The 27,326-nt window shown below is 42.4% G+C and overlaps 1 protein-coding gene across 1 annotated transcript; it reads left to right on the top strand.

The window, feature by feature from the left end:
- The first annotated feature begins 584 nt into the window (after positions 1 to 584).
- Positions 585 to 26,846, top strand: aclya (ATP citrate lyase a). Its single transcript, XM_080488451.1, has 28 exons — positions 585 to 714; positions 4,483 to 4,687; positions 5,950 to 6,072; positions 9,397 to 9,459; positions 10,217 to 10,407; positions 12,274 to 12,353; positions 14,031 to 14,161; positions 15,164 to 15,282; positions 15,622 to 15,758; positions 15,859 to 15,920; positions 16,000 to 16,117; positions 16,200 to 16,354; positions 16,887 to 16,980; positions 17,447 to 17,588; positions 17,694 to 17,862; positions 17,938 to 18,042; positions 18,130 to 18,326; positions 19,456 to 19,537; positions 19,625 to 19,735; positions 19,799 to 19,926; positions 20,044 to 20,137; positions 20,374 to 20,528; positions 21,798 to 21,948; positions 22,030 to 22,173; positions 22,294 to 22,407; positions 22,503 to 22,585; positions 25,673 to 25,749; positions 25,834 to 26,846. Exons 2-28 carry the CDS (start codon positions 4,529 to 4,531, stop codon positions 25,926 to 25,928), a joined length of 3,279 nt encoding a protein of 1,092 aa, XP_080344577.1. The 5' UTR covers positions 585 to 714; positions 4,483 to 4,528; the 3' UTR covers positions 25,929 to 26,846.
- The last annotated feature ends 480 nt before the right edge of the window (positions 26,847 to 27,326 follow it).

Below are 27,326 nucleotides of genomic sequence, written 5' to 3'. Positions count from 1 at the left end.
TTTCTATACTGTTTTTATCCCTGGGCCATCAGAGCCTTAAATAACAGTTGACCTGGACACTGTGTCTTCGTGTTTAATCACTACCCTTTTAACATTTTAAAACTTTACATTTTTTTATTTATATTATGAGTGCTTTTATGCTGTAAGACATATATCGATTTTAAATGTATTTTGCACACTTATTTTGCCAAAGGGAGCAGCACCTGCAATTCCATTATATCACTCATATAATGACAAATAAAACCTTCTATCTTTATTTAATTTCACAACTGCAAACACACTTTTTCTTGTTTTTTTGTAAAAAATTAAACTTTTGGAAAAATGTTGGACATTTCAGGAATAAAGCTTGAATACCTTTTGCAGCACTGATATGATTTTGCTATAAAAAAAAAAAAAATCCAATTATTTCTCTGATATTTAGTGTTTTTTGAAGTTTGCTCTGATGCTCCAGTTTTTCCGATGGTTTCTTTTTTTTTTTTTTTCGTGGGGCGTGAAAGTTAGCGTCAGAGCACGCGGCGGGATGAGCCAATCAGAGCGCCTGTAACTCGAGCCGAGCCTATCGGCAGATGGAACAGCCGACACAAAGCTCTCAGGAAGCCCGACTCTCCGACACTCTGCCCCGGACCGACGGCGACAGCGGAGCGGCACCACCGGGAGGAACCGTCCCACCAACCCTCAGCACACACTTTAAACATCCCAGAAATAACCAAGGAGGTGAGTAACATCAGGCCGTGGCTTCAAGTATTCTACTGAAAACGATTAAAAACTCACTTAACTCGCTTGACAGGAGATGCGAAGTTGAGCTGCTTCGGTTACGTCAACATTCATTCATCCATCGTCTCGATTCAGTTTTTCAGGGTTGAGTGAGTTGTGAATAGTGTGAAACGTGGCAGTGCAGTCTGACCGGTTTGTAAATGATGGAAACACGCCTTTATCTCCACTGTGTCTCTGTGCAAAGCCTACAGGTTGCAGAGTTCAACACACTGGGACGTGATGCTGCCTCTCCTCTCCTCTCACTCATCCATCCATCTCTTTAAATGTTTCACCAAATGAATTTAATACCTCTTGACAGGCCAGTTGCAGGAGGGGGGGGGAAAGGGATGACGAATGGGATCCAGGTGAGCTGTGGGCAAACTACATTTGCCTGGACTGGAACCAACTCTGTGATCAATGATGAGAAAGCTCCACCACTGTGCCATTAATCCATTTAATAAAGGGCTGCCAGGAGCTGCAGTGTCGTCTGGGAGAGGAGCGAGCTGACATGGAGGCTTTCAGCTTAATGAAGCACACAGGAGCAGACAGAGCTGCATCCTCTTCCTCACACAAGTGCTCATTAAAAGCCTTGTTATAGTCTCATTGAGATGGATCAGAGGTCTCAAACCTGCAGCTCTGGGGCCACATGGGACTTTTTAGCACATCTGTAGTGGTTCTATGACACTCTCACTACCTTATACCTAGGGTTGCAAAGGGCTGGGAAATTTCCGGTAAATTTCTGGAAACTTTCCATGGGAAGTTGAGCTGGGGAATTTTGGAAATGTTCCAAATTGGACACTTTCCATGGGAATTTGTGGGAAGTATTGGGAATTTATGGGAATTAACTGGGAATTGGGGTAATTTACACAAACGGTATCATATACAAACATAATATTTGTGTTTTGTCATAAGCAAACATCCATGTAAACTAATACAATTTAAAAAAAACATGACATTTCAACAGATTTATTTGAGTAGAACTTTAGTTTTAATTCTTGAACAATGAACAATCAATTGTTTAATGAACAACAAAAACATGAACATGAACTCCCCCACCCAGTCAAATAGTACAATGCCCCCCACCCCCATCCCCCAGAAAAGTCCCATTTAAAATGAAAGGAGAAGGAACGGCTTCACATTTGAGGTAGCTATAATAATGGTCAATGAAATGAAAAATAGCTTACATTTAGCACCTAACTTACCAGCTCGCTCGCTACTGTATGAATACATTTTGATAACATTTTTGCAAGTTAAACAGTAATACCATTATAGACCAAATATATTTACCTCATGATATTATTAAAAACTTACTTGACTTTATATAAACCACAGGCTAAACTGTGTGGGCTCCAGGGTTTAAGCACTCCTCTGTGCATGTGATGGAGAAGTGTGCAGTGCATGCAGGGGGCGTGGCCTCATTAGCCCTGCAGCAAGCAGTGCTGTGTACATGTGGCTGAGGAGTGTACTTGCATTAAATCTGGTTGTTTTAGCCAAGATTATGCCACAATATATTTTCCCAACTATATTTAAGTTCCCTGTTGATGGCCAACCTTCAATTTTGTAAACTTTTGTTTTATTGCCATAAATTCCTATAAACTCCCACGAAAAGTTTCCAAATTTGAACATTCCAAGAATTTTGCAACCCTGCTTAGACCTAAATATACATGTGTTTACTTTGCTTAAATTACAGAATCAGTTTAAAATGACCATCATCTCTTCGATAAAAAGGCTTTAAACTGCTAAAATGACTAGAAGTACTTATTGTCTTCTGTGCCACTATCCTTCACTCATGTGCAATGTGGAGCTGCTGTGATGACCAAACTTCTCCACGTGGGATTAATCAAGTCTCATCTAATCTAATCTCGAATTTCTAGAAGGGGCAAAAAACGTAAAGATTCCAAAAAGAAATAAGCAAAACTGCTTAGAAAATAATTAAAATGGCTAAAATCTCCTTCCTTCTTGTGGCCATAAGACTCTATAACCCCTCTCTGTAAATCGTGTTTTTAGTTTCATCTTTTCAGTGCTCATATTAGTCACAGTTAAGTATTGTACATATTCCTATTTAAAATTACTTATTTAATTTTTATCCTGTCTTATTTGATATTCGACTTTCTTTCTATTCTGTGTGGGGCAATGCTTAAAGGAAATTTTCCCTCTGGGTTTAATAAAGTATTTCTACTCTAAAATGTCAAAATAGTCTGGAAATTGCTGGAAAAGAAGGACGAAACCACTGCAATCTGGTACAAAACGGCTGAAAATGTTATCAAATATTGACCATTATCAATTCTAATTAAAACGTCATAGATGCATCATAAGATACAGGTCTTGTTTCAAAACTTTTGTATATGTGAAACTTTAGAAGCTGCGTTAGTCTCATTTTAAAGGTTAAACGTATTTAGCAGCTCTAGTTAATTTGATTTGGTGGAAAACGCAGACCCCTGAGATGGATTCAGTTGCTGTGAAGGACTTTGGTATTCGGGATTAGTAATCTGTGTGTTTACCAGCATCCTGTTGGACCGTTAATTTCTTGCAATTACTCTCTGTAGTGACCCATGTAAAAACGGCTGACTGTAGTTCAGCTGGTCCAGTGTGCCATCGTCCAGTCACGAGGCTGGTGGTTCAATTCCCCAACTCAAGTCACTAAAAGTGTTTGAATATGTAAATAAACATTCGCTTGACACCCGAAATACATCGTCCAGCTGTGCCGTAGAAGATAAAGGCATAATAACCTGATATTTGACTTTCTTTTTCTTTCTTTTCTATGCATATTTACTATTGTCATTGTTTCCCCTTTTTTAAAATTGAAAATTACTGTTAAAAACCCAATTAATTAGTTTTTTCTTTCCATTTGAATGATCATTTTGTCACTTACAGTATGAGATTATAAAGACTTCTGTCGCACAGAAAAAACAACGATCATTTGTGGAGGGTATTTGGAGGGTTTATAGCTCACCCTGTTCACATAGTTAAAACTGCGCAGTATGCTGTTTCCGGGCCCCCCCCCCAAAAAAAGGAAGTTTAAATAATATCTGTCTAAAAAGTTTGCAGCCTATTACATTCAGTAGACTTATTTCTACATATAATGACTTGTGTATAAGACCTTTGTAAAATAAATACATACGGATGTCCTGACGGGAATCTTAAGTATAAAGGTCATAACTCTGCTCGTTAAACAGTAAAAGTTATTGATACTACAGCAAGTTATTAAATAGTAAATTGTGCCTTTTTTAATTGTTATGGATCCTCGTCGGTTTGTTTGTTGCCTGACACCTACAGTTTATGCTGCTGAAGCCCCAGTGTGGCTCTGATGGTGGGAGAAGCCGGGAGGTCACACAAACTTAGATTGTGTTTGATTTGTCCTCACTGTGAAACAATGTGAAACCAGGAGATACTGTGACTGTCCAATAGATGAACCACATGCAACTGCATTGCCTCAAAGTTACATTCGGAAACACGTTTTCTCAACTGGATTTTCTCTGTCGATTATTTTTGGGTTAAAAATGTCAAATCAAAAGTTCAAGGGAGAATGAATTATAAAGTGTAGTATAAGCATAGAAGCTAGAAACGTAAATGTTATCAGTGTCAATTCTTTACATTTCGTCTGCATCTGTCACAGACAATTCGAAAAGAGTTGTGCTTTTTTCATGCCAGTGCATCCCGACATGTGCTAAAATAAAAAGTGATGACTTGGCATGAGATGAAGCATGGTCTCTCTCTGTCCATTTCCAGCCCATCTTCGTCAGCATCGTCGTCGTCATCAGCAGCAGCTGCAGCCATGTCGGCCAAAGCCATCTCCGAGCAGACGGGAAAGGAGTTCCTGTACAAACACATCTGCACGTCTGCAGCCGTCCAGAACCGGTTCCGCTACGCCAACGTGACGCCCGAGACCGACTTTGAGCGCCTGGTGCAGGATCACCCCTGGCTGACCACCGAGGTGAGACACATGAAGTGATGAGGAAAAACGTGCAATAGCGACAATGAAATGAAACGATTTATTAACTATGGATTTTAATTCAGTTATTTCTTTTAAGTGCAGCTTGTGTAAAAGGATCTGCTCTTTATGGGGACGATTACTTAGGCTGGCAGGAGAGTGGCCGTCGTCACGGCCGGAGCGGCGATCGATTTCATCTGCTACACTGAAATGAAGCAAAGTGAGAGCAGAAGAGGACGTGCAGACTTCTGTTTGTACGCTCCGTCTTCACGCCAGGGTCACCAGTGTTGCACAGGCACTTTCCTCCTCACCTCGCCCTCCTCTCGGTGCCCCTCGTAGGGAGTGGACGGATGAGCCGGGATGGCGGTTAATTTCATTACTGTGTAACTCATTCCAGGACAACATGTCACCGTGACTCGGCCGAGGGTTTTTATCTGGGAGGTCTGAGGACGATGTCGGGAGAATTGATTAGAAAATTGCATTAACTTTCACCTTCAACCTTTTTTTTTTTTTTTTCCTTTGCACACTGGCGAGCGCCCAGCGAGTAATGGCCCTGCTGTCATAAGTCTCTCTCTCTCTCTCTCTCTCTCTCTCTCTATCTCCCTCTCTCCCTCCATCTCGCTGGGTGGAGATCGTCGAGTGCGTCATTAAGATTGTTGCCCAATGTTATACTCTTGCTCAAATAAAGCTTACCTCATCTTCAGGCGTGAAATATTGTGGACCTGCTGTTGAGCCCAAAACTGTCTGAGCGGTGACTCGGCAAGGAAACGTCAGCAGACTCATGTTTCCAATTAGAATGAAATCTACTGGAAACCCACATTACTTCAGTTTCGTGTATCATTGGCGTTTCTGACGTACAAATCGGGAAGGCATGTCTGTTTCACAATCGACTTTAAAACATTTAGAGGCCATTTACTTTGGAAACACCATTCAGTGTGTTGTTCTCTGGCTGTGAGGTCACAGTGCAGACCCCTTTTAAAGCGGTCATAACATTAGCTTATTATTATTATCCAGCTTATAATAATGGTTAAAATTATTGCTATGTACAGATTTGAACAACTAATTCTTTGTGATGTGATCTGGACGGTTTACAGCTGCAGTAACGCATCTTTAGTGTGGTTTGTTGGCTTTTATATGATCTATTTTGTTTTACGTAGTATAAAATGATTTTGTTTAAGTTAAAAGTGGGAGGCTTGGGTGTTTTTATCCCCATGTGATACTTGCTGAGCGACGTTATTTAACGTGACGACGGTCTCATGTTGTAGAAACTGGTGGTGAAGCCGGACCAGCTGATCAAACGTCGAGGGAAGCTGGGTCTGATCGGAGTCAACCTGGACCTGCAGGGCGTCCGAGAGTGGCTGAAGCCCCGCCTCATGAAGGAGACGACGGTGCGTCATATATACTCTCCCACTGTTTTCTCTCGGGCAATTTGCTCCACCCAGCCCATCGCCTGGAGGAGACTTCAGCAGAGTGCATGCTCTCAATCAATGTCACTATTTTGTGTGTGTGTGTGTGTGTGTGTGTGTGTGTGTGTGTGTGTGTGTGTGTGTGTGTGTGTGTGTGTGTGTGTGTGTGTGTGTGTGTGTGTGTGTGTGTGTGTGTGTGTGTGTGTGTGTGTGTGTGTGTGTGTGTGTGTGTGTGTGTGTGTGTGTGTGTGTGTGTGTGTGTGTGTGTGTGTGTGTGTGTGTGTGTGTGTGTGTGTGTGTGTGTGTGTGTGTGTGTGTGTGTGTGTGTGTGTGTGTGTGTGTGTGTGTGTGTGTGTGTGTTGATTTAAGCTCCACCAAGCCTGTAGTAAATCAGCCCCGGCAGTGACTCCATCTATCCACACAGGATCTATCAATGTGGCACGGAGCCGCCGGCGCTCTGCCTCATAAACCAAGAAGGGAGTTATGGAGAGGCTGCAACGCTTCATGAGGCAGCGGAGAGGAGTGTCTGTTTGCCAGAGACTGTTTTTTTTAACATTACACACGTCGAATGAAAATGTCAGCGGCCACAAGTGACAGTAATGTGAATGAATGTAGGACAGTATTTAATGGAGTTATGTCGTATTTATGGTCGTCTAAAGACAAAACCTAATTCAGAAGAGCCGTTGCAGATGAATCTGATAGACAAGCTAAAGTACGATATCGTGGGCCAGTTTTTTCTAAATGTATTTTAACTACCATGTCAAAAAAATAAGTGAGTGTATCTATTTATTATTTAAAGGGACCACATTATTCAAAATTGTTTTCTAACAGTAATATGTGTCCCTATAGCCTGTGTACGAGGCCCCAGAAGTGAAGAAAAGTCTGTCATCTCCCTCACTTACTTGCGCCACTTTTTAGCGAATGTGTGCTCATACAGGCGATGCAGAGAGTTTCCCTTCATGATGTCATCTAGGGAAATAACCACTCCCTCTGGTACTGCATTCTCCACTGTGACCCTCCCACAGGTAGATCAAAAACTTAGAGATCACTGATAAACTGAATAAATTCAGTATAATCTGAAAAACTGTACCAGTAAGCAGGAGCTAGCATTAGCTACTTGGTAGTAACTGTAACGACACATACGACCAAGCTAACATCTTTAACTAACCATTCTGACATGTCCTACTAGGGCAGCCGCAGGATCTGAACTCCTTCAGGAGCAAACTGGTATAGCTGAAAAGCTGCGTTTCTACAAGCCATAGCGATAAAATCACAACATAAACATTAGCGCATGGTACTGGAACACCAAGGTTGCCAGATCTGACACGCTGTTTCCAGCCCAAACACAACGTTAACCCCGCCCACCTCAATAGAAAAACATATGTGTAATAAAGAACATGCCATAAACAAAAACTACAACAAATAAAGCAAAAGAGAAAACAAATGGGTTCCCCCAGAAGCCCAATCGGGTGGAAACCCACCCAATCTGGCAACACTGATTTTCTGGCCGAGGCTGGCCTGGTGCAGGCGTAAACAGACACGGCTCATTGGCATTTAAAGCCACAGACACAGCCTGTTCTCAGTAGATTTTACTAGAGGGACTTTTAGACTGAAATTCAGGACAAATACTAGATTTTGGGAAAAAACACATTGAATACAATGTTGCTGGACCTCTTGACAACAATGTGAAACTGTTGGGAAAAACTGTATAATACGGGACCTGTTAGAGCTTGAAAGTTTGACCCCAGACAGATTACCAACGACACAGTTACTCACATACCGCTACAGCTAATTTAAAGTCGCCAATTATTGACATACGAGTAACTTTTCAACTGAAAGTCATCAGTTCCCACACCTCCTCTCACGACCTCGGTGAAATTATGCCGTAGTTTGTAACTGTAAGCATTAGAGCAGTCATGTTTCTAAACGGATAAGCCCCTACAAAACAAAGTCATAGTTGCAGAGTAAAAGAGCGTAGATGTAATGTGGTAATAAATCTGCCTTCTAAGCTTTTGTTTCATTCCTCTCTGGCTTGATGTATATGGCGGCGAGCGTGTTTGTCTCCTTATTTGTTGTGTGAACGTGTCGTTTGAACTGGGAAATGAGACTTTCCCCAGTCAGTAACTCTACCAGTTCACCTACTGCATGCATGCATGACAGCCAAATACGAATGTCTTTACATTTTGTTAAGTAATCAGGATGCTCAGGTGTTTCCTTATCTACTTCTAAGAGAGATCATGCAAACTCCAGACAGGAAGGCTCAAACCAGGATCAAAACTTCTCGCCGCCCTCAGTGTAATTACTACATGTGTGCAAATATAAAACATTATTTTATGTTCAGCAGAGCCTTAATGTGTCGAGGAATGTTTACCTTGTGGCTTCTGTGTCTTGGATAATCACGAGTCGACATTTTCAGGGTTTAAATTGCAGAAGTTAGTAGTTTTGGTTTGGAACTGCCGCGTCCAGACACACTAACAGCTGCAGGATTTAATATCTGGACTGCCTGGTTCCGTCTCCAGACACTACACCTTGAACCCACGTTGAGCCTGCTTTTATTTGTTTTCTTTTTTTTTTTACTGTAAAATATATCACCATAATTGAAACGTGTCTATTCTAGTCTATAATTGTGTTGCTTCATCATACTTCCCCTCGTGTGGAGTATGCTTCGGCTGCTTCTGCTGCTTCTGCTTCTTGTTGTCACGGCACTTCAGATCTTATCTCAATGTCGGAAAAATAGAACCCATCCCTTCACTTCTGTTATTTGCCGTTGCATTCATCGCTTCGCAGTGCATCCTGTACTTTGTCTCCAAATCGAATGCCTTTCATTTTTCCACCGAGTCAATATTATTATCGGGATATAAATTGGTTGGAACGAGCCCGGTCCCCTGTGGGATTTTCTATTAGTTTGCCTTTAGGTTTTTTCTTTTTTTTCTTTTTCATTATCGCCATCAATTATTTCTATAAAAAATGTCAGCTGTCTCGCTCCTTTTCCCCTGTTATTGTTCTCTCTTGCTCTCTCTCTCGTTCTCTCGCTCTCTCTCTCTCTGTCAGCGACTTTGTGCCTGTTGGCCTTTAAACGAAGGAGCAGTGACGGCTTCTATACCAAATGAGCTGTTCGAGCGGCTCTGCCTGAAGTCCCACCACACAATATTTCCTCTTTTTTTTTTTTTTTTTTTTTCAGAAACACGGGTTCACCAGTAGCTTTGTGCATTTCTTTAAGTCTTGCACTTTTATTCTTTTTAATTCCTTGTATAAAATGGCACATGACATACATGCAACAATAAAATGACTGTTGATGATTCACAGGTGGGAAAAGCAAAGGGCATCCTCAAGAACTTCCTCATTGAGCCGTTCGTTCCACATAAGCAGGTAAACCACTCGTTAGTAACACTGATCATCAAAATATGTAAAATGTAATTAATGGAAAACTACATTTATTATTATATATTTAAATAAAATATATATGTAAACGGGAAAAAAAGCATACACTTTATTAAAAAGATTATAAACTCGATGTTTAATGTCGACCCGAGCTGTATAAAGAGACTTGACATGGCTTATGATCCTTCGAACGTAAAAGCCTGAAACACATTTTGCTGGTCAGGGATCAACTTTTAGCAACAATGTTTTATTGTGAAAATACAGTCTGGCTCTCAAAATGGTTTCACTCGTCGCAGCTCTGCTTCCCTGGGTTTTTAAAATGCGTTTGAAATCAGTTTTATTCTTTCCTTCCTTTTCTTCTTTCCATTCTTCCTTTTGTCCTTCTTTCCATCTTTCTTTCCTTTCATTTCATCTGTTTCCTTCCTCTCTTCCTTCCTGTCCGTTCATTCTTTTGTCCTGCTTTTCTTCCTTCCTTCCTTCTATCTATTCTTTCTTCTTTCCTTATTTTTTCCCTACTTTCTGTCTTCCTTTCTTTTTCTCTACTAACATATATATTTTAAAAGAAAAACAAGTTTTATATCTTTTAAATGACGAATGCTTGATCAGAGTGTCGCACCGCGGTTCATGGCGGTCGATGGTCATAATGTTCTGGCAGAGCTTCCTGTTCTTACTTATCCAATCAGGTCGTCTTGGTAAATGAAATGTTTCCTCGAGCCGTTTTCATCCGTGTGATTTGAACGTCCAGGCCGAGGAGTTCTACGTCTGCATCTACGCCACCAGGGAGGGCGACTACGTGCTGTTTCACCATGAGGGCGGGGTGGACGTGGGCGACGTGGACGCCAAGGCGCTGAAGATGCTCGTCGGCGTGGACGAAAAGATCGGAGAAGACCAGGTGAAGAAACAGCTGCTGATCAACGTCCCCAACGACAAGAAGGCGTAAGTTCCTGCGACGGGAGGATTTTTCTTGTTAATCAGGAGGTTAAAAATAGCAGTGCCGAACTATAAACTACTCTGAAAGTGTCTTTTGCTTCTTCACTTCATCTCTAAACGGCAGTAAAGATGAAAACAGACTGAAAGAATGAGTGATTTCCTTCATAAAATGAAACTGAAGAAATGGCAGGACACTTTCATATGGGCAGTTAATGTTGGGGGAGCTTTAGGTGGGTGGAGGGTTTCCATTAGACAAATGACACACTCCCTCCTTCGCTTTGCCTTTATTCAATCATCTCCTTCCCTCCCTCCCTCCCTCCTTGCCCAACCCTTTTTTTTTTTTTTTTTTTTTATCCTTGTTGATGCTGCTGCTGCATTCGGAGCACGTCCCTTTATTTTGATGGGAAGGATAGCGAGCCCTCTGCTCGGCCAATCCATCCATCTCCGCAGCAACGACGGGAGATTCTGACATTGACAAAACCGTCCCAGAAACCACTTGGCCCAACCCGGTCACCCCCCCCCCCCCCCCCCCCCCCCCCCCCCCCCCCACCTCTCACTGCCTCACTGCCTCCCGTCAGGGGCGGGCGTGGGGAAGCTGAGTCACTCGGGGTTTGGGGTCACTCTGTTTTGTTTTTCCCTCTCGGTGCCCTGACGACTGACGTGCTTACAAAGGCTCCGAGCTGCCGGAGAAAACTGACAGGAGAGCAAAAACACTGCCCCACACCTCCTCCTCCTCCTCCCCCCTCCCCCCCTCCCCCACAGCTCTGAGTTGACATGTGATAGAGAGAGAAACCCCCCCCCCCCCCCCCCCAGCTAATTTACAGGTGGCCTGTTTCCTGTCCGTCTGGATGTTCAGAAATACGGCGAGCAGTTTGTCCCGTTTTTAAATTAGATGGCACCCACAACTGAATTTGCCCATTTCAGTCGTAAACTCATTTAAAAAAAAAAAAAAAAAAATGAAATAAAAATGTTTTGGCACATGGAATTTTCAATGCATGATATTCAGTGAATTGTGTACAGATATTTTGTTTACATTTTTTCCAATCATATTTTACAAGGAAATGCCATCGAGATCAGTACAGGTACAACTAAAATATCACAATGCAGCGGAAAGTTTATTTATTTTTTTCCCTTCATATTAACGCAGTGAAACTTTGATTAATGAGATATCACTAACTAGTAATAAATCTAAAATATCTAGAATCGGCCGTTATTGTCAGCTATTAAACAGTATTGAATAACTTCAATATAATTTCATCCTTTAGCTGCACTGTTTGATTTCACTGTCGTGTTTAGTTCATTTGAGTTTTATCTTATATTCTTAGGCTGTATGTTTTGTAGCTCCATTATTTCTTTAGCCTGTATATTCTTAGTGTGTCAAGTTCTATTTCTTTATACGTGGGCGTGAGAGAAATTACATTTCAATCCTCTATATGTGTACACATGTAGCAGAATCAAGGACAATAAAGGAAATTTTTAACTTTCATGATTTATCAACTAAAATGATAAAGTCAAAGTACATTTTACTTGATATTTGACCTTTTAAAGAATTTCACCAAACAAGATTTTATTTGAGAGCTTTTTGCACCGCAAAACAAAAGAAATAGTATTATTTGCTAGTTTTTAAGTTTTTATTTTGAAAGTAAAAGTTGTGTGTGTTGGTTCTTCGAACTCGTGTATCGTAGTTTATTTTATAATTCACATTGTATTGAGTGTTGTGTTTTCCCAGCATGCCTTTTGCTAAGAAAACACCCAAGTTGAATGCAAACGCATTTCTAAAGTATGAAAAACCGGCTCTGTTGACGAGATAAAAAAAAACAACCAAACTGTCAATAAGGGTCAAAGATAGTTTTATTCCTCGTCTCTCCGCAGCGTCCTGGCCAGCTTCATCGTCGGACTCTTCAACCTGTATGAGGACCTCTTCTTCACATACTTGGAGATCAATCCTCTGGGTAGGTCGAGCTGCTTATACCCTTCCAATTCTCCCTCCGCGGCATAAATATATGATTAAGTTATGAAACCTGCATCAAAACACAAATTGAAGAGGAAAACATCCGCGCATAATAAAACATGCGAAGCCACATTTTTTACCAGGGATGGAAGAAACCAGTCAATAATTAATGGGCTGGCTGTTTGATGATGTTGTGTAATGAAATAATTGGACACCAGCTCATGCCCTCTGGCAGCTGTTCCTGAAGTCGTGGCTTTGATGTCCCACCAACTCTCTTCACATTTCACTTCCTCCTTCGGGGATTTCTCCGCTTCACTGTGTGCGGATTGGAACTTTAAGTTTTTGTGGAGAGTATCAAAACTATACATCTTTGGAAACGTTATCGTATAAAGCAACAGAAAAAACAATGTTTGCATTTGCCCCCCCCCCGAGTTCTATATGGCCGCCATCTTGGATTTTCCAAAATGAGCTTTTATTTTGGAAGCTGAACTACCATTTTTAGGTCCAAGGAATCCTATGTTCCTAGTTGTAGATGTGTTGATGTATTTGTTACAGCACTTCTTGTAAATACTTAGTCATTTCCCAAGACAAATTGGCCAAGGTTTTAATAGTTCAGAATTTTTGATTCATTTATATTTTCGTTTTGATTTCATGTCTCCAATTTCAGTTTAGTTGAGTTTTTATTCACCTATTTCTTAGTTTTTGTTAGTTTTAGTGTCCGTTTTTTGTAATGTGGACTATTCTTCAGGGACGACATTTAAAGAAGATATGAAAAAAACAGTTTTTGGGTCGCGGCTGCACAAATGTTTTCTGAGATGATGTCTCGGTCTGCGTGATGTTGTCTGACCGGCAGTTGCGCTGCGCTTCAGGCGTTCTCCCTCACACCTTCACTGAAAGCTGAGTTAACCTCGGTCTGCGAACTTGTTAAATGCACTTAAAGATTCGTGGCGTTTTCATAAATGCGTCACATATTTCATCGTCTTCCACCACAAGGCTCTTGCTCTTATCTTACACAGTCGCACTTAAAATAATTTCAAATAGGATTCTGACGCTTTCTGGCGACTCTCGCTGCCGTGATGCAGGTGATCGGACTCGCCTGGACGAGAGACAGAGACACGGACACGTCGTGTGACGTGACATACTGTAACCCACTGTCGATTCACAAACACCAAAACTAAATGCATTTTCTTTACAAAACTAAATAAAAGTAAATAAAATGGCAAAGATTTTCTTACAGTTTCACTTGGTTATCTTATAAAGTTTAGTTTTTTTTCATTTTTTCATTTTCATTTATTTCTAGTTTTAAATATTTCCTCAGTTTTCCTTGACTATTATAACCTTGATTAGGCCATAATAAGCACCAGCAACAAGGACGTGTTTGTCGTGGTCTGATTGTTTTAGTATTGTCAAACATTCTGTAACACAAAAGAATTTCATTTAATCAAGTGTGTGGTTGAATCTAATTTCTTTGTTTTGATACATTTGGATTCTTTGGCCCTGAAAATGGTGATTTAGCTGTCAAAATAAAAGCTCTAGGTTATTTAGAAATTCTGGATGTCGATGAAAACTCGGCAGGCATTTTGTAAAATCCAAGACGGCGGCCATATAGCGGACGCACCACTTTGGTCAATTAAGCTTTACACGAGCGTTCGTGTACATGTTTGTCTTATTTCTGCAGTGGCCACAAAAGATGGAGTTTACGTGCTGGACATGGCGGCGAAGATTGACGCGACGGCTGACTACATCTGCAAGGCCAAGTGGGGCGACGTGGAGTTCCCTCCACCCTTCGGCAGGGAGGCGTATCCTGAGGTGAACGACTTCAGTTGGATAGCTGCACTCGCTCCTCTGACCGCAGTGGAGATTAGAATGAGCGGATATGTGAATGTTTTTAGTTCAGAATTCACGTTTTAACTACATTTTAATGTAAAACACGAGTTTGGAGTCGTAGCGGCTGGAGGCTTTAACGTGATGGTGAGAGGTGACTGACACATTTCCACTTTTCTAATTTGATATAAATAACCTTGGACTTGTAGTTCATGACCTGTTTTTCTCCTAACTGTTTCTATAAATAGAAACAGAAAGACTTTGGACCCCCCCTCTTTGATTGGCTTCACTGTTCAGGTTCAAACACTGGTGGACACACTGGGTCTTATCAATACACAAGAGACTCAGTGGAGGATGAAAGATAAAGGTCACATGAGTAGAAACCTGTGAATAAATTTCTGCCTCTGCATTGGTAAATTGTCTTTGTGGAATTTGGAGCCGAGAAGCAACCGTGTGGTCTTTATTTTATTTTAGAAACTAGATTTAAATCAAAGGACGAATGTTTTCCAAACAGGCTGTTCACATGCTAATCAGTGTCTGTACACATCAATTGAATTGAATCCTTTTCTCCTGTCGGGGTTTAAATAAAGACGTGGATCTGTAAATATTGAGTGGACACAGGCTGCTTTTCCTGTGTTTGGCCGACTCCTCCGGGAGCTGCTTTGAGACAGACTGTCTGTGGAGCAGACGGCTCGCTCTAATTGGAGTCGAGACTGGAGACAGCGAATACATTTGATTGAAAGCTCTTTTTTTTTTTTTTAACACTCAGCCACCAGCTGTGGCCCTGACTGTCATAAACAACCACTGATGTGCATCACATCCACTGTCTCTTGCTCATACCTTTTTCCAGTGTCTCCAGCTAATGAGCCTTGACAATCAAAGGCATAGAGCAGACTGGTTCTCCACCACATGGAGAGGCGCTCGCTCTGATTGTGGTCGTGATCGCGTCGCTCGCCTCTTGATTGACCTTCTGCGTCTCTCGTGCAGGAGGCCTACATCGCCGACCTCGATGCCAAGAGTGGCGCCAGCCTCAAACTGACCCTGCTCAATCCGCGAGGAAGGATCTGGACCATGGTGGCCGGAGGAGGGGCTTCAGTTGTGTACAGGTACTGGGAACAAACAACATTATGCAAACTCCTGATCCCACCACTTTTGCAAGAGTCTGCCAGTGAGGCAGTGGCGAGACTGAAAGCACAGCGGTTCACTCTGCCCGCTCAGCTGTTTTTAATAAACCCGAGATGCTGCGGTTTGTTTGTGAAAATGCAGGAAGGGGATCTCGCTCGCTCCGGTGTGAGGCGAGACGTTGCAGATGCGTCAGCCATGACTAATTATTCCCTCTGTGCACTTTCAGAGTCCTCTGACAGTTGCAGTATTATTTGAGGAACTGTCACATTTATTGTGTTTTTGTTTTTTTTTATTTGAATTTCTTTGTCGTTCTCTCTCAGTGACACCATCTGTGACCTCGGCGGGGTCGACGAGCTGGCTAATTACGGGGAATATTCCGGCGCGCCGAGCGAGCAGCAGACTTACGACTACGCGAAGACCATCCTGTCTCTGATGACTCGAGAGAAGCACCCAGATGGTAGAAAAACATCAAACCCTCTTCCAGCTCTAATTTATTTTTTACTGCATTTTTATTCTTCTTCATAATGAAAAACGACTTTCTGATTAACGCGTTGCAGGAAAAGTCTTGATCATCGGCGGCAGCATCGCTAACTTCACAAACGTTGCCGCAACATTTAAGGTAGAATAACATCCATGTTTGTACTCGGTCCTCCATCATGCCTCCTTATGTTAATTTATCCTGTTCATGTCTGTTTTAGGGAATCGTTCGAGCCATCAAAGACTATCAAACGCCCCTGAAAGAACATGAAGTGACCATTTTCGTCCGCCGTGGCGGTCCCAACTATCAGGAAGGTCTCCGAGTGATGGGAGAAGTCGGTACGTTCTTGAACCTGTCGTTAAAGCCGTTTGATTTTCACACACTGTCCAATTTTGACTCTTCGACGCTTTTCACCCGCAGGAAAAACCACCGGCATCCCAATCCACGTCTTTGGCACCGAAACACACATGACTGCCATCGTCGGCATGGCCCTGGGTCACCGGCCAATCCCCAGCGAGCCTCCTGCCGCCGCACACACTGCCAACTTCCTCCTCAACTCCAGCGGCAACACATCGGTATGACACGCCGTGGCTCCGTGCAGACCAAGCATTTACAGCGGCGGTAGCCGAACGCTCACATGCCAACGACTCCGTTTCACTGAACTACATTATCAGAAGGCCAGTCGCCCCTCTGCGCAGGAGATCGTTTGTGCTGCTCTCCCTCGAACAGTCGTGACTCCACAGTGAGCGCTGCCTTCCCTCAGGCGGCCATTAAGATTACACAATGTGAAGGATTTCAGCAGAGTGAATGTGTGCACTGGTACATGAATGCTATTTCAAACCTAGAAGCAGATATAATCTACTTTTCTTTTTTTTTTGCTTTACACTTCAATTAATGCCCAAAGCACTGAGATTTTTTTTTTTTATTATTTATTGAACAAGTCAAAAACAAGGTGATGTCTCATTATATTACCCAAAGGCCTCAGGTAGCCCTTTTCAAAAAGACATACAGACCACCACTGTTTTTTTTGTGTTTTAAATATTAGTAGATCATATCAAAACAAAGAAATTAGTCAGTTTTCTTGTTTTTTTTGCTGTTGAATTTCAGACTCCTGCATCCAGCAGAACAGCTTCTTTCTCTGGAAGCAAAGCCAATGTGGGAGGCTCGCCAGCCAAGAAGGTTAAAAGTGGAACATCCAGAGGTAAGACCACACACACACACGCTCCACTGTGCAGTAGTAGGTGTATTTTCAATATTTCCTTATCTCATAAGTGGGTCAAACACTGAATTGCACAGTGAACAGTTGCCTGGCCCTGGATGATTGAGTTCAGATAGACGGCTCCCTCTTCAGACCACAGGAGGAATTTGCATTCAACTTTGTTTTTACCAACAGTTTTAATTGTGCCTCTGAAAATGTTGGTGGATTATTTAAAAGCAGCATCCAGCCGAGCAGGACACAAAGCTCACACTCCTGTTTTGTGATTACAGACTTTCTCTACTTTGTGTTAAATATATTTCTGGATAAAATCACTGCTTGTATATATTTTTTGGATATTATTTATTGTCTATTCTGTCTTTTTTGATTTTTTAAATTTCTATCTGTGTGGCTCTAAAGAATTTCCCTATTTCTAATCTATTCCATTTGCCTTGCCCTCCTTTCTTTGCAGAAAAAGCGGCGACCCTCTTCAGCAAGCACACCAAGTCCCTGGTGTGGGGGATGCAGACTCGAGCAGTGCAGGGCATGCTGGACTTCGACTACGTCTGCTCCAGAGACGAGCCGTCGGTCGCAGCGATGGTTTACCCGTTCACGTGAGTGGAGCTAAGATTGTAGAGGGACAAGAAAGAAAAATAAATAAATCTCTGAGTGAAGTGCTTTCCTTTCATAAACGCTTCTCCATGTGGCTGCCTTCACAGTGGAGACCACAAGCAGAAGTTCTACTGGGGACATAAAGAGATCCTCATCCCTGTGTATAAGAACATGGGTGACGCCATGAAGAAGCATCCAGATGTGGACGTGCTCATCAGCTTCGCCTCCCTGCGGTCAGCCTTCGACAGCACCATGGAAACCATGCAGTATCCTCAGGTAAGTGCTCCCCGGCGGCATCTGCGCGCTATCAAAAGTTCCTCAAATGGTTTTATAATTGAGCCTTTCGCCCAGATTCACACCATCGCCATCATTGCTGAGGGAATCCCAGAAGCTCACACCAGGAAGATCATCAAGGCAGCAGATGAGAAGGGAGTCACGATCATCGGACCGGCGACTGTTAGTCTCGCCTCACCTGCCGTCCAGAGTATTTCTACTCTTTAATCGGCGAGAATAGGTAAAGCACCGTGTGTGTCTGCGATGCAGGTTGGAGGAATCAAGCCAGGCTGTTTCAAGATCGGGAACACGGGAGGCATGCTGGATAACATCCTGGCCTCCAAGCTGTACCGTCCGGGCAGCGTGGCCTACGTGTCTCGCTCCGGCGGCATGTCCAACGAGCTGAACAACATCATCTCCCGGACCACCAATGGTGTTTTTGAAGGCGTGGCCATCGGTGGAGACAGGTAACAGTTTGTTGGTGTATGGGAAGGGTCTGCAACCTTTACCACCAAAAGAGCCTTTTATTGTGATTTTTCCACCAAATTAACCTTTAAAATGAGGCAGACGGCTTCTAAAGTTCCACATATACAGTAGTTTTGAAACTATCTTTATTTCATTTATCAATTTATTTAAAAAGGACAGTGCTTATTAATGAACAGACAACCAGTGCTGTAAATATGCATGCTTTAGCTCGGAGCTAATTTCCCTCTGCAGTCCCATGGGGTGAAAACACAAGTACTATAATACATGTAAGACATACCACACGCGAGAAAACACACCACATTACAATACATGTAGGACATAACACACGAGGAAAAATACCACATTACCGAACAAACAATTAAAAACACTACCATGCCTATCCCTAAAGTGTTAAAGTTAAGGTGCCATCTTGTTTCATTTATGAAGCTTCAATTCCAATTTAGGACATTTCATTACATTTTCAGCTGTTTATGTACCTAATTTTAGCCCATTCATTCCTTTTTTCTGACAATTTTGACATTTTAGAATAGAATAGAAATCCCTTTAAGCATGACTCCACCTAGAATGAAGACAGAGAAAGTTGAATATCAATTAGGACAGGATCAAAATTAAATAAGTAATTTTTCCAGGTGTGTGCGTGTGCGTGTGCGTGTGCGTGTGCGCGTGCGTGTGTGTGCGCGTGTGTGTGTGTGGTCTGAAATTAAGTAAAAAATAAACCACAGAAAGGATTAAATTCACCTAAACACTTAACAGAGAGGAGTTCTTATGGCCACAGGAAGGAAGGACATTTTAGCCATTTTAACTCTTATCTAAGGCAGTTTTGCTTGTTTGTTCCTTTTTTTTTTTTTTTTTTAGGCTTTTTAATTCTATTTATTGTTGCTTTCCCCCCATTTTAGTTATTGGGCCTTTAAAAAAAAATATATATATATAATCGTTTTTATCCAAGAGATAAGTCATTTTGGAAATGAGTCTGAGTAAACAAAATGAAAATAAGATAAAATATATATTCAGTTATAATTTCCTGAAAGGAACCGCTACAAAGAGCCACATGAGGCTCCAGACCCTCTGCTTTCTGGAGTCTGATGATAATTGTGCCCTCCTCTCCTCCAGGTACCCGGGCTCCGTGTTCACCGACCACGTGCTGCGCTACCAGGACACTCCCGGAGTGAAGATGATTGTTGTGTTGGGAGAGGTGAGGAAATGAAAACCCTCACACATTCATGCCTGCACTTATTTCCCGCTACATTCTGTATTTGCGTTCCCCCCCCCCCCCCGACAGATCGGAGGAACGGAGGAATACAAGATCTGCCAGGCCATTAAAGAGGGCAGGATCACCAAGCCGGTGGTGTGCTGGTGTATTGGAACCTGTGCAACCATGTTCTCCTCAGAGGTGAGCTGATGTGGTTTTAAGATCCACTGTGACTTTTGTTTTGACACGTTTTGCTCCTTTCAGGTTCAGTTTGGCCATGCGGGGGCTTGTGCCAACCAGGCCTCTGAGACTGCCGTAGCCAAGAACCAGGCTCTACAGGAGGCCGGCGCACACGTGCCCAAGAGCTTCGACGAGCTGGGCGAGGTCATCAGGTCAGCCTCGTGTTCAGGAGATTATCATGTCCAGATAAAAAGGACACTGTTGAATTAGTTTCTTCTTGAGATGCTACTTGATCGCCGTGTAACTTTGTGTCGCCGCTCTCCACGCAGATCTGTGTACAGTGACCTTGTTGTTCAAGGTGTCATCGTGCCAACTGAAGAGATGCCCCCTCCCACTGTGCCAATGGATTACTCCTGGGCACGAGTGAGTACAGCTCGACTTTGGTCATACGTGACTCTGTACCTTGTTATTCAGGAAAATCTGAGTTAAAGCAGCAGAACAAACTAAACGGTCAGTGGTTTTTGACAGTATAGTAAAGCCACATATTCCTTCCAAATAAAGCTTAGACATGCTGTTTCTGTTTTTTGAAAGCGGTTTCTGCTGCTGCAGCCGGTTGTCACCGTTGCTTCTTCTCTTCTCTGTGTGTGTTTACTGTGCAGGAGCTGGGTCTGATCCGTAAGCCGGCTTCCTTCATGACCAGTATCTGTGACGAGAGAGGCCAGGAGCTCATTTACGCTGGAATGACCATCACGGAGGTCTTCAAGTCAGAAATCGGGCTGGGAGGAACTCTGGGGCTGCTCTGGTTCCAAAGGAGGTCAGAATCACGCCGAAGCACTTTTAACTCTTTCATGATCGGTACATACGCATTAGACTTACTACACCCGACACTGATACAGGGTACGGACAGAGGATACGCAGAGCAACCAACACAGTTCGAAAAATTACAGTCTGCGATATTGACAAAAAGAACCTACAGAGACGAAACATGGGAGGACGAATATCAGAATATCTTCATGATTTCTTTAAAATCTTTACAATTTACTTGGTCTGTCGGACCAGATGTGGGCTGGTTTTGTCCCACAGGCTTTATGTTGGACACCCCTGCATTGGTCCCCTGGTTGGTAGATCACCTGGACGTTTCCTCTGGGGATCAGCTGCTCCTGAACACAGAGGCAAACAAAAACTCAAATGAACCCGTTTCCCATCTGAAGTAAACACAGTCACATCTGAACGTCAGTGTAAATCTGAGTCTTTCGAGCTTCAAGTTATGAAGCACCTCGTGAGCCCAGCGAGAATGTGAAGTGGGACTTGATGAGCTTCTAGTTGAGGAGAATCGGCCGACGAGCCAACGGGGTGGAGAATGCCAAAGCCTGTTTGAAATTCTTAGGGGCAACTGTGATGGGAACAATGGGCAAAAGCCCAGACAGACTGTTTGAAACAAAGGTAGGACCAAAACAGTCCCAGTTTAGCACAGGACCAGAACATGTGTGTAATGGTTTGCGGGAGATGAATTGCATCACTAACAGATGGATATATTTTTGTGTAGCGAGTTCTGAATAGGATCTAACATTGAATCAGCCTGCGCCGCTCACAGATTGATGACAAATGAATGAGAGAAAGTGTGGATTCCCGTTGTTGTTCCATTAATTTGACACTGAGACTTTCCTCCCACCCGATTGGAACCGCAGTAAGGGAAGTTGAAGATGCAGACCAGATAGACCTGCTGTATATAAAACAGAGATGCATCCCTTAGCAGCGGGATCTATATTAGAGCATCAATTAAGGTTTCTGGAGGAGGTTTCCCATGATGTTTCTCAGTCGGGACGTGACCCGGCGGTTTTAGTCGACGTCTTCGGCTTTCATTGTATAAATCTAGTTAAGTTACTCTTGATTTGACGATATTTCCGAGGCAGGTTGAACAAGGTGTGAGACTGTCAATATACTAATGTTACAGTTTGACATGGAGGAGCTCTACTCCATGAGCTGCTCACTAGCGCCCCCCATCTCCATGCCAAGGCACTTCTGATAAGACCGATTATAGGAAGATTCTGAACCATTAACCAGACCTGCTGTGTGTACGCAGGTTGCCAAGGTACGCCTGCCAGTTCATCGAGATGTGCCTCATGGTGACTGCGGATCACGGCCCCGCCGTCTCCGGCGCGCACAACACCATCGTCTGTGCCCGAGCCGGCAAAGATCTCATCTCCAGCCTCACCTCCGGCCTCCTCACCATCGTAAGACACATACACAACCCCAGTATTTCAGTGACACGAGGAAACGGTGTGCGACAGGCTGCTGTGTTCTCTGTTTGAAAGGGCGATCGCTTCGGAGGCGCTCTGGACGCTGCGGCGAAGCAGTTCAGCAAAGCGTTCGACAGCGGCATGCTGCCCATGGAGTTTGTCAACAAGATGAAGAAGGAAGGGAAGCTGATCATGGGTATTGGACACCGAGTCAAGTCGGTGAGTGTTGGATTCATTCTGGAACGTTGGTCACGTTTGTAATGTCGTGTATCTGGAGTGGTAGTTCAAGCTCGACACGCAGGATTGGGAATAAAAGGGAACCACGTTGTGTTTCTGCAGATCAACAATCCAGACATGAGGGTCCAGATCTTGAAAGACTTTGTGAGGCAGAACTTCCCTTCCTCCCAGCTGCTGGATTACGCTCTCGAAGTAGAGAAGATCACCACCTCCAAGGTAAGAGTTTTAACTTCCTGCTTTTAAAACCAGTTAAAAATGTAAAAGCCTTTTCCGGATTATTCCCACTCATCGCCTGTTGATCGTGTTGCCAGAAACCCAACTTGATCCTGAACGTGGACGGCTTCATCGGCGTGGCCTTTGTGGATTTGCTGAGGACCTGTGGTGGATTCACACGGTGAGTAGTCCTTTTCACTGGGGCTGTCAAATTTAGCACCTTAACGCCATCAGTCATTCGTTCTTTAAGAACTTATTCTTTATCGACTTTCAACACTTGAACAATATTTCCATTTTATTCTGCAAATTTTTTCTTCCTGTTTTTTCCGTTTTCAACAATAAATTCTCAGTATAAAAAAACATATAAACAAACAAAAAAATGTGGTTATATATGTGTGTGATTTCCAATTTGAACAGAAACCATCATAGCTGAATAAAACATTTTCCTGTTAACACTTACAATTAACAGATTAAAGCATATCTACAAATACTAACCAGTAATTTCAAATTAGAAGCATCTAAAATCCAGTTAATATTACATGAGTCATTTAACTCTCGTCTCAGGACAGGTAAGATCCCCTCTTCGTGGAAAGAAGCTGTCATATCTGTTAATCCGAAGGAAGTTAAAGACAAACAATACTGCAACAACAACAGACCGATATCGGTGTTGAATGTGGATTAAAAGGTTTATTCCTCCGTAATATCCAAGAGATTAGAACATGTAGTGCAGATTGACGAGGATCAAACTGGATTTATTACAAGATGACGTAAGAAGGAGTTTACAAATCGTATTCAAAGGAAGTATAGCTGCAGCAAAAGCTTTCGATAGCGTGAATTTAATGAGGAATCCATGAAGTGTATAGGATCAATGTATGAGGAACAGCAAGGATAAAAATAAATGGCAAGTTGACGAAGTGATTTTAGTTTAGAGAGGCGGGCGAGGCCGAGCTGCTGTTTGTCGAAGCATTAGTCCAGATGATCCGGGAGGAAAAAGGCTGAAGATCAGAGGACCATAAAGTAAAACTGTTCGCTGATGACTTATTGATCTTTTGAACATAATCCAATGAAAGTTTCCCAAAAGCAATGAAACTATTGGAGATCATTGGAAACTACTCAGGATATAAATTTAATGTAGCAAAAAGAGATTTTATCAATAAATTATTCCCCAGATCAGAGAAACATACAAACTCATGTGGAATGAGAAATGAATATAATATTCGGGGGTCAATGTTACAAAGAGAATAGATAAACGGTCTGAAGCAAAAATACACAAAAATGAATCAAAACATTAGGGAAGAGTTGGAGAGGTGGTCAGTTACCTGCTTGGATCTCAGCTCCAGGATAGAAATAATAAAAAGGAATATTCTACAGAGGCTTCTATATCTCTTTCAATCTCTCCCAGGGATGATTCCACTAAAACAATTTACAGAATGGGACAAGTGGGAGGAAAGAAACCCAGGATCAGATTCAGAACTCTGGAGAACCGGCAACTGCAGTTCGAACCCCTGATATCCTGGTAGTGGTATGAGGGGAGCCACAGCAAGAAGGAAAAGTTTAGAAATAGATTTAAAAGACCAAGAAATACTTAGTAGCACACAAAGACTTAATGGCTAATTTAGATAATCAAGTAAAGCCAATAATCAATACCTCGTCTGAATAATGGAACACAGTGGTGGGGAAATCTAAATTAGATCGAGCGAGACAGACTTTGAGTTTTGTTTTCGGGGGATCCAAGATTTCTAGGAGGAATTTGGACGAGGGGAACATGACCACTATCGACGCCTGCAAATAAGAGAAGACTTTGAAAAGGAGATAAAATCTGATGCAACAAATGAAATGATTGGGATATTTCAGAAAGCATGCTGGGGGGTGGGGGGGGGGCAGAATAATTTCTCTGTACAAAGGTTTAATGTCTCTATATCAATAAGAAAAGGGGCAAAAGGAGCTTGGAGAACACATCTCCGGGTCCTGGAGCTCGTGGACGTGCACGGGGTTTCACTATTCTTCCTCGGAGAGAAGACAACTGGAAAAATTTGATTGGATATTTTATCACTCCTAAAATCAAGAGGGGAGTGGCATCAACCCAGCAGCCATGATGGAGATCGTGTGGATTGATGGATGTAGACCACACACACACACACACACACACACACACACACACACACACACACACACACACACACACACACTTGCCCAAACATCAAACAATATTGGGACAAAATATGGCAAAAACGTTAAATATAATACTCTGATATGAGATACACAGATCTTCTAAGGTTTCTGTACTTGGGACACGTGACAGATGGAGGTAGTTCCAGAAGAGGATCGGTATCTAATTAAAATACTCGTGTCAGCAAGTAAAACGTCAGTCACAAACACTACGGCACAAACTAACACCCCCGGCCGTGGAGCAGTGGACGAGCAGTGGACGAGCAGTGGACGAGCAGTGGACGAGCAGTGGACGAGCAGTGCGGTGGAGATTCACCTGATGGAGAGACTCACACACTAACTGAGGCTGCAAGAGACATCGTTTGGTAATAAATTGGGGGAAAATACAGAAGACGGGAAGAGAACGACACCGCCATCACTTCTACTGGACAACAAGGACTTTGACTCATTGCAACACTGAACACTTAATTATGTGTCTGTGTTACACCTAAACATCAAAAGTGGTAAAAAAAAAATTTGTTTTTATAAAAAATGAGTAGTTAAAAAAACAAAGTTATTAGATTTGTATCTAAGATCTTATTTAAAATGGATTATAATATCGATCTGTATGTACAATGACTACATACTGCCACAAACAACCTCATTAAAAAAGAACGATTTAAAATAGTGTGACGATTAATACTTAATTCAAAACCTCCACTTAACGCACATTTAAACGCTTATTTACTGGTTTTGCTTTTCACACCAAATTATCATGTGCAATATTTTTTATTTAATTTCCTATTAAATATTTACTTACTGGTAAATACCTCCAGTGTCTTTTTTTAATCTCCATATCTGCTGCTGTGATGTACTTCTTCACACTCTTTCTTTCTTCTGCATTCGTACTTCAGTCGCTGGTTTATCGTATATTGTTAAAATGTTAAATGTTTCTTTTTCTGTTTTGGGTTTATTGTATATTCTGCTTCTTCTTCTAAACTTTTTTTTTTGCTGCTGTAAGAACTAAATTTCCCCGTTGTGGGATGGATAAAGAATCATCTAATTACGTCACCAGCATGAGACTTTTTGCTCTGTATTCATCCCTGTGTGCCGCCAACAGGGACGAAGCTGATGAGTTTGTGGAGATCGGTGCTCTGAACGGCATCTTCGTCCTGGGACGCACCATGGGCTTCATCGGTGAGCCACTTCTCTGTGCCGCGACCACCATCATTAGAATGACCAGGACTTGCTCACCGGTGCGTCACTGGTTTTTCTCCACAGGACACTACCTGGACCAGAAGAGGCTGAAGCAGGGTCTGTACCGCCACCCCTGGGACGACATCTCCTACGTGCTCCCCGAGCACATGTCCATGTGATCCCAGGGACCGGAGCAGAGAGCGCCCGGCCGTCGACTCCCACCGCTTGTACTGTGATCCGTCGCCTCAACGCAGTGGCAGAATGTAGAGAAGATGTTACAGTTAATAGAGACGTGAAAGATGATAACTGGAAATGAACGTGCTGCTATTTACCCACATCAGTGTATTAACCCGGCATGCATGTCTGAATCACAGACCGACGGGTCTCTCTGCGCCGCTCTTCTCGTTGTGCCATTCGAAAGTCACCAGGTGAACACGTAGTGCAATAATGCCTCTAATGTGAGATTGTACTGTAGATCTGATAGAGATGTATTTATAGAGAAAATTAACCTAGATCGCTTGTTGTGGCACATTGGCACCATTTATTTTCCGAGTCATTCCTGGCGGGTGCTGCCGTTTCCCGTCTCCGGCTCAGCTGAGGGCAACATGTGGGAGTATTTTCTGAAAATGTTTAAAGGTACAATATGTCTAATTGTAAGTGTTGTAACGCAAATCAATATAACCCCAAACGCTGAGTGGGAGAAACCACGTTCCTCATGTCATCGTAAACAGTTGTGCGTTGTCAGAAAGTCGTCCATCCGGCTCATTTAGTCTTTGCAATACATGTTTGTGCCACAGAATTCAAGTGGATAAGCTATGTCTGAGAAAAATTCTAATATTTTTTGTGTCTATAGGGTACTTAGAGTATATTTATTTGACAAACGGCAGCAAGGGACATAAACGTCATGTGGATAATTAGGTCATGATCAGTACACCTACATTACAAATGTCTCAAATCTGCTAGAAATCACAAACATCACCCTTGTTTCTGTAGATTATTATTTTTAACCGTTGTAGTGTGAACTGACTGTGCCTCTGTACTGATTTGTTGTATGTTTACAACTGTGTGTCTGAGTAAACTAGAACGGGATTAATGTAATTCTGCCTCATCGTCTTTGTGACCCTGTGAGTCTCTACATGTAAACTTGAGTTTTTTTGTTTGTTTCAGTATGTACTCACTGGAAGCTCCACTTACTACTGGTTATATCTACGCTCGTTCTTTCTCTCGATATATATATCTATATAAAGCCCTGGGTGGGAATGGGTTATAAGGTGATGTTTTCTCCAGGTAAAATGGCTTCTTTCCACAATCCAAGCATGTGCTTGTGAGTTTGGTTAACTGTTGAATTTATTCATTCAAACACATGCTACATTCAAAACGTATATAATCAATTTAATGGGAAATTTATATTTAATCGCTTCAAACTCATACAAGATTTCACTTGGTGTCAAATAAAACTTCTAAATATTTGAAAAACACAAACGGAAGAAAAAGCATTCAAGTACATGTTAAAAGGGACAAATGTAATGCTTTGACAGGTTGGACAACATCCTAGACACATGGATGAGATTTAGAGT

The sequence above is a fragment of the Lipophrys pholis genome, assembly GCF_963383615.2.
Source record: "Lipophrys pholis genome assembly, chromosome: 19".
NCBI lineage: Eukaryota > Metazoa > Chordata > Actinopteri > Blenniiformes > Blenniidae > Lipophrys > Lipophrys pholis.
The sequence above is the reverse complement of the archived record's forward strand: the minus strand, read 5'-3'. Positions and strand labels throughout refer to the sequence as shown.

Coding starts and splice junctions, on each gene's coding strand:
- aclya (XM_080488451.1), top strand. CDS start 4,529: ATGTCGGCCAAAGCCATCTCCGAGCAGACGGGAAAGGAGTTCCTGTAC. Junction 10,408..12,273: donor GTCCCCAACGACAAGAAGGC/GTAAGTTCCTGC, acceptor GTCTCTCCGCAG/CGTCCTGGCCAGCTTCATCG. Junction 18,043..18,129: donor CGATCATCGGACCGGCGACT/GTTAGTCTCGCC, acceptor TCTGCGATGCAG/GTTGGAGGAATCAAGCCAGG.